This window comes from Carcharhinus amblyrhynchos, chromosome 28, assembly GCF_965287045.1.
Source record: "Carcharhinus amblyrhynchos chromosome 28, sCarAmb.v2.hapA, whole genome shotgun sequence".
In the NCBI taxonomy this organism is placed as follows: Eukaryota; Metazoa; Chordata; class Chondrichthyes; order Carcharhiniformes; family Carcharhinidae; genus Carcharhinus; species Carcharhinus amblyrhynchos.
In genome coordinates, this window is record NC_137351.1 from 6484582 (window position 1) to 6497992 (window position 13411).

Sequence of the window (13411 nt, forward strand, 5' to 3'; positions counted from 1 at the left end):
AAATACATGTCAAGGCTAACTACACCATATTTTGAAAAAGGTGAAGTTTACAATTCAGCTTTCAATTCCAGCAGAAAATCGTCTTCATTATTAAAACAGCCAATTTTCATTCCCACGGCCAAATCCATTCATGGCCTTGCCCCTCTATTTCTGACCTTTTTCAGCATTATAACCCTTCAAGAGTCCTCTCATCTCTAGTGCATTCTCCACTCCCTTCGCCTCAACATCAACAGCTAAGACTTCAACTACCTCAACTCCTCTGGAATTTCCTCCCTAAACCTCACCACCTTTAAGAACTTACTTAAAATCCATTTCTTCACCCTAGCTCTTAGCTATGCACTTAATTTCACTTTGTCTTAGAGTTATTTCTATAAAGTGTCTTGAGTGGCAAGTTAGTGAACCAATGAATCTCAAAAACACGCGGAACCATTTACAGAGATAGAACGTGAATTTGCATCCACAATTTTCCACGTCAAGTTCCTGTTAGTTCACTGTGAAAAGAATATGCCACGGCAAGGCTAGGTGTTCTAGCCAAGGAAGGGGCTCAAGTGAGTCTAGGATACCCACATACTACTTGTAACAAAACAGCCAAATGGATCATGTCTGCATCAAAATTTCAGACATAAAACAGAGTAAAACATATTTAGAATTGTGATTTATAACTGCAATTTAAAATTATAACAGAATAATGCAGAACATAAATTATAGGGTTCAAAACATGAAGCAGGCAATGGTACAAATCTAAATTGTAGGTCAGAGAAAAGCAAGTGTAAATGCAACATTGCTGTTTTTGTTACTGGGCTGCAGATACAGCACACATTCAGTGCTGAAAAATTCCAAGTTATACATTTGGATATACTGATAACAGTGCTAAAACAGGAGACCTGCATCTTCTCTGCAATAACTAAATAACCCTGCAAGAAAGGGAAACATTTACACTGATCTTTGCACTGGAGCAGAGTTGAGATTATAACAGCTGATATGCTGAGCAACCACCATGATAACATTGAACTCAATCAAAAGGAAGTTTAGGCCCGGGGTTTCACAATGTCTTAACGTTAAACGCAATCAATTAGCTTGAAAAAGGTTATTTGCTCATTTTGAGCTTCCAAAATACATGGCGTTTTGTGATCTTATTTGGCTCATCTCCAGACAGGAATTTGCTTATTTTCTTACTTACCTCTATATTTAACAGAGTAATTGTTTTAGCAATAAACAAAGTGATTATCCCATTAACATTCTTAAACCTGGTCTCATGGTTTAAAAGACAAAACAAAAGCATTAGGTAGCTCAGTTGGTGAGCACGTCATGAACTGTGAGCAAAACAGTGGGTCTCTAATTTTGAGACAAAGAGAAACAATGTAAATAAAGGAGGAAGAGAAATAAACAGAAAAGAAATAAGGTGCAAGCCATTGGATTGCATCAATACTCTGGAAACAGAAAAACTATTCACCATATATACAACTCTGGAAATAAACTGCAGCGGCCCATTTCTCTTGATATGACAACAGGCAGTTTACAATAAAATGGAGGGTAAGGTGGAAAGAACAGGGCATAAAGATGTGGCTGGCTTGTAGGGAATTCTGGAAACAGTATCATGGCACTGATACTGTGATATTTACATCAGTGATCGACATTTACAATAATAACAACATGAAAAGTAATGTATGTGCTTGCTGTAATTCAAACCTACATTTCATGATTGAGAAAAGTTTGATTTGTGAGAAACTGTCTTTTCTGGATCATAAACTTGTTTCCTTTCAAAAATTACCTTTTTTAGACACTTATTGTTGTAACGGAAGAGCCTTTTTTTGTGTTCATCACGGACTACAGCAGTTAAGGCTGCAGCTCACCTCTATCTCCTCAACAACTAGAGACAGGAAATAAATGCTGCCCTTACCAGTGACACTTTTAAATTTGTTCATGGGAGGTAGGCATCACTGGCTGGGCCAGCATTTATTGGCAACCCCTAACTGAACTGAGTGGCTTGCTAGGCCATTTCAGAGGACAATTAAGAGTCAACCACATTGCTATGGATCTGGAGTCACATGTAGGCCAGACAGGTAAGGATTGTAAATTTCCTTCCCTAAAGGATATTAGTGAACCAGATGGGTTTTTTCAACAATTGGCAATGATTTAATGGTCATCATTAAATTTTGAATTCAATTTTTCTTTGCATCCAAATTTCAACATCTGCTGTGGTAGGACTGGAATCCAAGTTCCCACCTAAGGTCTCTGGATTACCTTCCCAATGATAATACCACTTTGCCATTGCCTCCCCATGAATGTAAAACAAAATTATAAAAACAATACTGGACTAGGTTTTAAATATGCACAATTGCATGGGTTTTGTGCAAGTCAAAAGCTCACTCAGTGCATTACTACTAGAGTGATAATATTGCAACAAAATAACCGTATTCTTCATTTTCTCTCTCTTAACAAGCTATCTCTTTACACATCTTTAGGTGCACTGTTCACTGAATAATGAGTAATGTAGACTTTTGACATGCTGTCATAGTGAACATTGCTAAGTTTCTGGTGCATCTTTGAAGTAGTAGTGATAGATTTATACTAGTTACAAGTAAAGATAAATCATTGTTATTGGGTGGAGAGGTGGAAAGCAATTTAAATTTCCTTGTTAAGGGAGAAATGCAAGAAATTTACACATTTGAATTAATTACAATAGCATTGACAGAAGGCTAAGGTTTCCTATTTGCTTAATGCAAAAAGGAATCTGGAATCTGATCAAGGATTTGCTATATTAATTGTGGCAAAAAAATGTATAAAGCAAAGAGCATATAGTTTAAATTAAACCTAGACATAAATGGAACTGAAGGATATAGAAAGGAAATCACTTGTTGAGTCTGGTAAAATTCCGGACCTTGCGTTATTGAGGCAATAAACTGCTTCTTACAAACGAACAGATGTGGCTTGTTTTGACTATGTCTTTCTTTAAAAAAAATTGTGTTTAATATAGTCACATAAATTCAGATAAAATTTGATATATTTATAGGTTATGGATGTGATAGGTTTGTGTTGATTGAAAGATGCTTTTAATTTATCCATGATAAACAGTGGTGTTGCTAGCTGAACACAAGGAAGTCTTTACAAATGCAGACACAGTCACTCATGCTAACCCTAGCAGTATATGCACAAGGGGCTATTTGATGGCTCAAGCCTTAAGACATCAAGAGGCTGAGCCACAGACCAGAGAAAGTTGGCAAGAAAAGATGGGAGGAACATTAAAACAAATAAAAATCACCGTTCAGTAGAATGATTCATCATCTGAAAAAGATTTTATACCAAATGTAATATGTAACCAAAAGGCAGCACTGTAATAAACTTATTGGCCTCCCCAAGCATCTATGTACCAACACACTGGTGCTCACTACAGAAATAATCATTTATACTTAGCCAGAAAACACAACGTTGGAAGATTTTAATATGGAAGTTTCATTTCCGTCTTCATATCTAAACCAGATGGTTTATATTTTTCATATGTTCTATTATAATCCAAGAATTTTTCTTTAATTATTTTAATGAAAAGCTTTACAAAAGAAAATCAAGAAGGGCTCCCATCCACTCATTAGTTACATTTTGAACTAGTCGCACAAAGATAATTGAGATTAATTCATTCCATAGTATAGCTGTCCAATCCAAAAGAGCAGTGTTTGAAAATATACCTTTGGAGTGAATGTTGAATATACTACATGTTTTATCTTTGAAAATAAATAAATAATCTTCTTACAGCAACATTACTATGGTCAAATTACAACTTCCATTTTTATAGATTAGAAATATTTAGTTCATTTTAATAACAGTTACATAAAACAAAAAGACCAAAAGAATATGTTAAGATGACTTCAAAAGCCTGAAATAATTTTCACTAGTCTACTGGAATTCTTTGAAACGGAGTATAGATCTAATTCACTTGGATTTTCCTTAAATAAATGTTGTGTCGCTCAAGCTCAAAGAGAAAGCACATGGCATTCAATCCAAAATAGTCTGGTTCAAAATTAGCTGAGAAAGAAGGCAGGCAGGAAAAATAGCCATTAAAAGGTGGTGATAAATGAAAGAGGTTCTGTCCAACATCAACAGCACTTTTTTAATATCAGCAGAAGCAATCTCCTTTCATAATCTGAGTAATAACAATATCAGAAAAAAATTCCTCCAAACCACAAATAACCATGGTCCTTCCATCCATCTCCCATCTGCTTGCATTGCCAACCCCACTTTCAAATCAACTGGCTAATATTGCATTAATCGGTGTGGGTTTTTTTTGAAGTGCCAGATGTACCTCCTCAGCTGTTTTTATCTTCAAACCGCAGTACTTCTGATTCAGCAGAATCCTATTTAAACTGCTCAATCTGCCTCACTTACCCGAGAAGTATTCATCCACACAAAATTGGGAGCACAAGACTCTTATCAGAATAACAGATTTTAAATCAAGGAGAAGACATGGCTCTGAAATAGGCCTCTTGGAATCAAAATTAAATCAAAACCAATGCTAAAGTAGCTTTTAGTTAAACATCTTCCGGAAATTCAAGTTATATCCTCAGAAATTGATCTTGTTCATCGATTGCATTATGAATTACCAAATTCAAAGAATTCCAATAGATTAGGGAATTGTGAAACGTTTCTTCTAAGAAGATATTAACTTCTTTGTACACACTACTAGGAAAGCACTGAAACATTTGACAGAAGCCACCAAAATTAGACTAGCTGATGCATGACTTAGGTCCCTCTGACTTCTTATACAAGGATTTCTAAAAATAATAACGGTTGAAAAACTACATTTGAAATACTTAGAAAGCATATGGAGTGCAATTTGAACAAACTTCTTGGATAACCCTCTTAGCACTGTCTGTGTGAGGGTTGCACATTCTCCCCGTGTCTGCGTGGGTTTCCTCCAGGTGCTGTGGTTTCCTCCCACAGTCTGAAAGACGTGCTGGTTAGGTGCATTGACCTGAACAAGAGCCAGAGTGTGGCGACTAGGGAAATTTCACAGTAACTTTATTGCTGTGTTAATGCAAGCCTTACTTGTGACTAATAAGTAAAGTTTCTTTAAACACCTGATGTGTTCAAAAAAATTGAGAATATGGAAATAATTGAACTCTTGATGTACATCAAAGACTGTGCAAGAGCACAACCCAAAGCAATTTAAATGGTGTTTTACACTGATATTCTAATTCAAAATGCAGATAAAACTAGGCTACAAGACAGATATAGGAGTCCTAAAATCTGAAGAGTCTAATATGAAAGTGACTTAATAGTCAACTAAATCCAGAAGCTGGATGACTCACATCATTTCACAACACCTTAGCAATAAATGTAATTTGTCTGAGCAAAAATATGGTTTAAGTAACAAATGTGTAAACAAATTTCACAAAATATGTTAAATGGGTTTGATATACTTGGGTACAATGGGGCAGCACAGTGGTTAGCACTGCTGCCTCACAGCACCAGGGATCCAGGTTCAATTTTGCAGAGTTTGCATATTTTCCCCGTGTCTGCATGGGTTTCCTCCAGTTTCCTCCCACAGTCCAAAGATGCGCAGGTTAGGCTGATTGGCCATGCTAAATTAACCCTAGTGTCAGAGGGATTAGCAGGGATTCAATGGAAAGTAAGTCACAATAATTAATGGTCAGCATGGTGGGCTCACAGCTCTAGGGACCTGAATTCAATTTCTGGCTTGGGTCACTGTCTGTATGGAGTCTGCACATTCTCCCCGTGTCTGTGTGGGTTTCCTCCAAGTGCTCTGGTTTCCTCCCACAGTTCAAAGATACATGGGTTAAGTTGATTGGCCATGTTAAATTGCCCCTTTGATGTCCCAGGATGTGTAGGTTAGAGGGATTAGTGGGGTAAATGTGTATGGTTGGGGGGGATAGGGCCTGGCGTGGAATTGTTGTCAGTGCAGACTCAAAGGGCCAAATGGCCTGCTTCTGCACTGTAGAGTTTCTATGATTCTATGAAAAATATTGGAAAGGTTCAGGGGGCCACAAGAACAGTTCTGATAGAGTTGTACCTGAAACATTAACATTATTCACTTCCTTATAGGTGTTGGCTGGCTAGCTGATTCATAGTAAGAAATCTCAACACCAGGTTAAAGTCCTCTTGGCATTTCTACATCAAGCTGATCCATCACAGCATTTCATGCTTTTGTTAGCCAATCACCGCTTAAAATTAAGTAATCTATTTACAATCGCAATTCTACAAAACGCATTATTGAGTCTTTCAAGTGAGAAATCAGTGTTGCATTTCGACTGTCAACTATATACTTAATTCTTTGTACCGATAATAGCTGGAAAACAACTATTTTACTTACTCTTTGGTCAACAGTGGGCATGATTTCAGCAAGAACCGTGTGAGTGGGGTGTCCTGGAAAGTTAGCTCTGGAGGTGCAGTTGGACTCTTAAGATTCAGACATCTTACAATGATATATAGCACCGCTGCAACTGCAGCCAACTTCATTCCATCAAACATGGCAGGCATTTCAGGAGCAATCCTCACACTCTCAGAGTCAGCCATCGTTATCTGCAGATATTTTATGAAAACAGTTAGTAAAATAATTAAAACAAAAATCTGTCCAAAGCTCACAGATTATCAAGCAGGTGCAAGAATCAAGATTTGCCAACTCAAATCAGGTTTACCGGATTCCAAAACAGGTGGGGTGATAGAACTAAGTTTTTGGCCATCAGTGGTCATTAAGAACAATCGGGGTGGAAGCTGATGTGGTTAAGAAAAGGGAAACCAAGAAAAAGGTGAATATTTTCATCCTGGCAGAAACACCTAAATACAAAACATTTTGACTCAACACGTTTCTAATAGGATCGTGGGCGTACCTCCACCACAGACTGCATTGGCTCTTATTGCCCAACAGCAATAAAAGATGGGCAATAAAGATCAGCCACACCAGCAATGCCCACACCCCATCAATGAATATAAAAATTATGCAACCAACACATCCAATGTGCAAGATTTCAAAGTGAGCTATAACATTGGGAAAATAAGGGGAGTGGAAAAAAAGGGGAACATAATTTGCAAACTTGGCTATATACAAGCTGCACTTGTAGCAAGTCACAAGGGTTCTCAACCCAGCAGCAGGTTCCTGATCCAAAGCAACCTTGATAAGATAATGTAACCCATTTTTAATTTACATATCTTTATAGGGTTGAATGACATGAAACATATTGGGTGCGATTGTACTGGCTGTTCATGCCACACTCATTGCAGCAAGATAGGTGACTTTGGTGTCCAGCCAAATCTACATTCATTGCAATGAGATGGGAAAATTCCACCAGCGTGAACAGTCATAACATTCCAGCCTTTGTTCTTTCTTCCTTCCAATACCTAGGGATTTTAAAAATCCAATATGGCATCATCAAATTGCATTTCTCAATTTATCCCCCCTCTGTTCTGCCCTTTTCAGTTTTGGTGGTGTCACGCATGATGGGCTTTGCCTCTATATGGATTTCTCACATTTAAAAAAGTATAGTTCTAACAAGACCCGTCTACTGGTCAGAATTTCAAGAATTGGTTGGGTGGTGGAGGGAGGTGGCAGGTGGCAAAGTGTCAAAACCAATTCACCTAACTTAAAAATTCTCTTCAACAATACGATGCAAAAGGAAGAAAAATAAATGATTGGAGAACTTACCAATTCAGTTATTCACTCTAGTAAAAAAATAACTTCAGATTAATTCCAGTATCAAGTTTCAATTCCCAACCTAAAAACAAACAAAAACTATATTATTACATGTCAAAAATTGTAAATGTATGCTAACTTATGAAGGCATCTGTAACTTGCGATTAAAAAGATCCCGTAAATTATTTAGTCATTACAAGATATCCTTGTACATCTTGTATCTTAAGATATTTAAGTTTAAATAAGCTGCAAAACAAAACAATGTACTTTGCTTTTGTAACTACTTCCTTATTGACTTTACAATTACTTTCCAAAGCTGCCAAAGTTGTTAACTCTCAAATTATCTATTGGTTTAAAAGTTCTGGTCTAATCTAGAATTAGCTATATACTGCTCGTCATGAACGTTCTACTGGCATTCCTAATTTAATTGCAGAGAAATACACCCCCGTCCACCACATCCCCAAAGTGCTTTAAAATTAAACGTCCCACTAAAGTGGAAGGAGTATTATGAAACTGGCAGAAAGCACTACTGAAAAAACAGGTTTTAAAAGGAGGATTTTCAAAGTGTGGAGAAATGCAGCGGGGCAAAGGAATCAAAAGAATAAGTTCCATAGGGCGAAGTTTTACCAAAACAGTTTTCAGTCCTGAGTATTTCGCACCAATGGTATGTTTTTGGGCCAAATCTTACAACTCATTAGCATCAATTTCTATTCCCAGGAGTTTCACACTGCTCCAACAGTGCATTCTCTCTGGTTCACCTGCCATGTAATGACTTAACTGCTGTAGGTACAGGGGAGTTCCATATAAATGGCTCCCCAGCACTTGTTCCACAACAACTGCAAGGGATCACAATCAAAGTCATCTCATCCAAAAAAGTGTGGAAATGAGCAGACTGCCTCAACCTCAGTTGCGGGTCCTGGACAGGTACTAGGCTTGGTGGGAGGGTGAGGAAGATGAGAAAAACCATCGGCACTTAGTGAGCACGGGTGAACATAGGCACTATTACAGTAAGATCACCATTTTGTTCTGAATGGTTGTCAATAAATTTCACTTTGTTTACCCACGGACCCTCCACCCTGTCTGTACCACCAAGTTGGGAAAACCATTGCGCTCACCCAACGCCTCATCCTATGGACTGAGAGATGATAATGCTATGCTCCTCCAACCCTCTTGTCAGCCCCCACTAAGGAAAGGCACTCCCTCAGCTGCAATATGGACAGGAACCTAGAAAGGAGGACACAAAGTGCAGCCTTCGCAACTCCTTTGGGGCAAGGGGACACCCTGACATGAAGGGTAAAGGCGGCTTACAAAGTAACCCCTCTCCCTGATAAAGCTATTCTGGAACACCCCCCCCAATCATCCTAAGTTAAACCTATCCATGTCCCCCAAGTCTTCTCTGGTGTCCCGAGCAGAACACTCCACAAAGTGCTGATTACCAGTGCTGGGGAGCCATTTATATGGAACTCCCCTGTGTCTGCGGCAGTTAAGTCATTACATGGCAGGTGAACCAGAGAGAATGCACCGTTGGAGCAGTGTGAAACTCCTGGGGATAGAAATTGATGCCAATGAGTAGTAAGATTTGGCCCAAAAACATGCATTGGTGCAAAATACTCAGAACCGAAAACTCTGCTATGTTTTGGTGAGACTTCGCCCTATGGAACTTATTCTTTCGATTCCTTTGCCCCGCTGCATTTCTCCACACTTCTGTAGACTTGTAAACAGCACCGACATGATGCCAAGTTAGTCCCACAAAATTCTATGCAGGCTCAATATCTGGAGACAGCTTATGAGATGCTGATGTATTAAAATTAGATTTTTGCATGTTTCAGGCCATTTCACCACTAAGGTGCCATGAAGTTTGAAATGTGGAAACTCATGCCCTAAGGATTTTGAGCCCACGCCGTCATTCCCACAGACTTTGTGTTCAAAATCTTCCACATAGTGTTGGGATAAGACACCTGAAAACATTGCCATTGATTGTATAAATAGGATGAAAGGATCTCTTGGAGCCAACAGCACAAAGAACTGGAAGCAGATGCAACATTAGGGAGTGATGGCATTGATAACAAATTGGAATAAGGCCATCAAGATAAATAGCCATTAATAAATCCAATAAGAAATTCAGGAGAAATTTCCGCTGTTTACAGTAGCTGAAAAAATAGCATAAATGCATTCAAGGGAAATCTGGAAAAGTACGAGGGAGAAAGCATTAGAGGGATAGCTTGATAAGGCAAGATAAAGGAAGGAGGTTCATTGGAGTATAAGCACTGGCATAGAATTGTGGTGCTCAGTTGCTGATTTCTATGCTAAGTTCTATACGATGTAATTTTGAAGTCAATGACTGGGGGACAAGGAACCAGTGAAGAACTGAAGGGATTACAGCCATAGTTGCATCATCTGTCACACTGTTCTACTGGTAATGCCTAAGCCTTTGACTCTCCATTAGTACAGGTCTGCAAGTGTTTTGTCATTTTCTTCCACCCCACAACAATTACCTCCTCCGTTTGTTCCTCAACTTCACAATTTATTTTGATGTCTCAACTTTTCTCAACTTCTTCTTTTGCAAATAAGCAACACCTCAATGCTCTCAATCTACACATCGAAAAATCTCTTTAGAGCTTTCAAACAATAAGAATATTGTTCCCAGAAGAACTGCTCTTTGCACAGTTCACTGATGAAATAAGAAAGAAAAACTGCATCAATTATGTGCCTCAAAGCAGCTCTTACGTGCCCATCCTGGGATGCAGCTTGAATGCATAATCTTTTGCACTAGGATCCAATGTCATCAACCAAACTGGGTTAACAAACACTTCATAAAATCAACAAAATTTCAACTGCATCTAGAAAAAACTAATGCCCTTTAAGTTTTAAATGATTAATGTGGCTTCTCTGCACCCCTTTTCCATCGGCGCAATCATCATTTACAGCAACCTGCCTCAGCCACGACACAATTCGGTTGTATTGATGGACAATTTACATGTATTGTCATATTAAGAACAAACCCATGTTATTCAATCAGTTTTGCAGTCAAGCTATTAAAAGTAACAAATAGAAATTAAGTTAAATATTAAAAAGAGGAAATCAATAGTAACCTGCTGCTCCCAACTGTCATCCAGGATAGAGTTACAACATGGAATGCAAAGTCTGTGTACCACAGACATCAGTTTCCTCCTAAAGCTGCCCATTTTGCTAATTAAATATGTGAATGTGGCGTGTCGGAGAGAAGCAAGCAAAGTATAATTTCATACCAAAGTTTCTATAAGCAGTTTTTTGATAGATACTCTTGTTTTCCAAACAGTGGGAGATACATTAACCAATTTGCTGATTGCACAATGTATTTTTTCCCCCAAAACAGTTTCCACCAACACCTACTGTTCTTGCCACAAATAGAGTATCTAAGTATATGCATTGAACTGGCACATTCATCTGTTTGAATTTCAAGAAAGCCCCATTATGGTCAACCAAGGAGCAGGAAATAAAGGGACAACTCCATGAATGCAGCTTATCTGGTTGTAACAGAGTTGGGAGGGGGGCGGTGGAGAAATGAGTCTATGAAGGTGACCCCTTAATTGGCATGGAACAGGTTCTCACAGACATACAACCAATCACAGAGGTGTTCCAGCTGGACAGAAACATTGATCTGTCATCACAGTCTGCTAAGAGAGAGAAAAAGGAAAAAAAGAGGGTGCTTCAACATGGAAGCATCCTCTTATCATCTTATTTTCAAATTTGAACTAAAAAATGGTTGTTTTAGCTAAGGCACCACTGCAGTAATGGAAGCAGAAGTATTGGAGAGAGGGAGTCACTACAGTGACAGACGTTGCACTCAGGCAGAAAGAGGTCCCCATCTGCTCCAGGTGCCTAAATACTTCCCAAACTAGAGGCTGTCTGGAAAATTTCGAATCAGCAGCCTTTCGTATTATGAACCCAACTGATTATTCTCTTCATGAAGGCGAGTCACTCTACCTGCTCCAAGTCCTCCCCTAAACTGGGAAACAGGCACTCTGACTGCTGCCAGTATTTTTGGATCCCACCCCCCCCCCTCAGTTTATATACACAGCGAAACCCAAAAGTCCTCTCCTCTATTGCTCCAATTCTATCAATTTTCCCACAAATGCTCTTTCTGCTACCAGCACAGCAACACTGTTAATATTGCAAGGTCTCCTTCACCTGGTACATGTTAACTCCAACTGTATACATTCCTGTATCTCAGCATCTTAACCTTTACCAGCTAATAGATGGTACAGCAAGACATCAGAAGGTAATTCTCACATCTGGCAACCTAACTAATACATAATCTTTGGTGAAGAAAAAAAAACAGTGGAGATGGACCATCTAAGATGTATTCCATTTCTCCACTCTTACTTCCAAAACATATCACTGCATTTCACTAAACTGAATACCTACCAACTCTCAACCCATCTGTATTGCCCTGCAGTCTTTTACAGTACTCACCACAATTTTCCTTCTCCATGCTCAGACCCATATCTTGTCCTCACAATATTATGTAATGAAATCAAATCTTGAGGTCTGTTTAATGTATGCTTGAATAATCTTTACTCAATTTTTTAGGACAGATCATTTCTCCATATGATAAATAGGTCCAAATATCATTTTATACATCTTTCCAATCCAATGACCTTTACTCTTTACTACTTGTCCTTCAAACACCTTTCTATCCCCTTGTGCCATCGCTGTGGTTTGAAATTTCCCGTGGCACCTAGCGTTTGGAATTTTTCTTCCTGTTAGATCAGAACACTGTTCAAGAGGCCAGCGACTGAGAGTCAGAAGAAAAAAAATGAATTAAAATTGGCAACAAGAATAGAAGTCAGAACAGCTGAAGGGAAACAATAACATTGATACTGTGCGCTCTGGGGAGCTTTGCAGCAGTGTTATTCACTTCTCGCGCTGTACTTGTGGGAATCTCAAGCCGAGATATTTCTGTTGAGCCAGGACCCAAATGCCATACAGCTCCAAACTATGGTACAAGACAGAACAGAAGTTACCCAAGAGACAACTCGATTCCAGCAGCTGTATCTTTAGCAAAAACAACGCAACTAAGATGGCTATCATGCCAACAATTTCCCCTTCCAATTGATCTGCAAACTCCCAGCTGCTTTAGAAGCAAAGTGAACAAATAGGTACTGGTCAGTAAGATTTGAGTAATATTTGCTTCCAGTCTCATGTTACCTTGCTTTCATCATTTTCACTCATCACAATCATACAGCACAGGAATGATCAACTGGCCCATTGTGTCAGTGTTGGCTTTTTGAAAAAGCTATTCATATAGTCCCACTGCTCTGCTCTATCCCCACAATGCTGCATTTTCTTCTTTTTAAAAGGGAATTGAGTATATACTATTGAATCTGCATCCACCACCCTTTCCAACAGTGCATTTAATATAACAAGTCACTGCAAAAAATAAATGTTGCATCTCCCTCACGTAAGATAATTGGCAAACAAAAGGTTCTCTGGTAAATGACTTCTGCCCATGTTTACTCTTATCAAGGGCTTACAGAAATTTTAAACAGGTGTTTAAAATTCTTTGAGGCAAGGAAAACAATTTGAGCTTCTCTAATTTCTCCACATACCTATAACTGAACTTCCTCAGCTAGGACCATTTTTGGGGGTAAGGTGTGCTTCCTGGGCATTGCCAGCCTAGCCATTCCAGCCTGGTCCCCTGGCAATGCCCAAGGAACAAAGTGGCAATGCCCTTATGGCACCTTGGCACGGCCCACCAGGCATCAGGCAGTACCAAGAGGGCAGTGG

At 38.9% G+C, this 13411-nt stretch overlaps 1 protein-coding gene across 1 annotated transcript in view; it reads right to left on the reverse strand.

Moving 5' to 3' along the window:
• Window positions 1-13411, reverse strand: part of LOC145359701 (monoacylglycerol lipase ABHD2-like) — a 74335-nt gene that overhangs the window by 55966 nt on the left and 4958 nt on the right. The window contains exons 2-3 of the mRNA XM_080214463.1: window positions 7655-7724; window positions 6326-6534 (exon numbers count right to left, since the gene is read on the reverse strand). Coding sequence (XP_080070589.1) covers window positions 6326-6528 — 203 coding nt within the window. The 5' untranslated portion in view covers window positions 6529-6534; window positions 7655-7724. The remainder of the gene's footprint in view (window positions 1-6325; window positions 6535-7654; window positions 7725-13411) is intronic.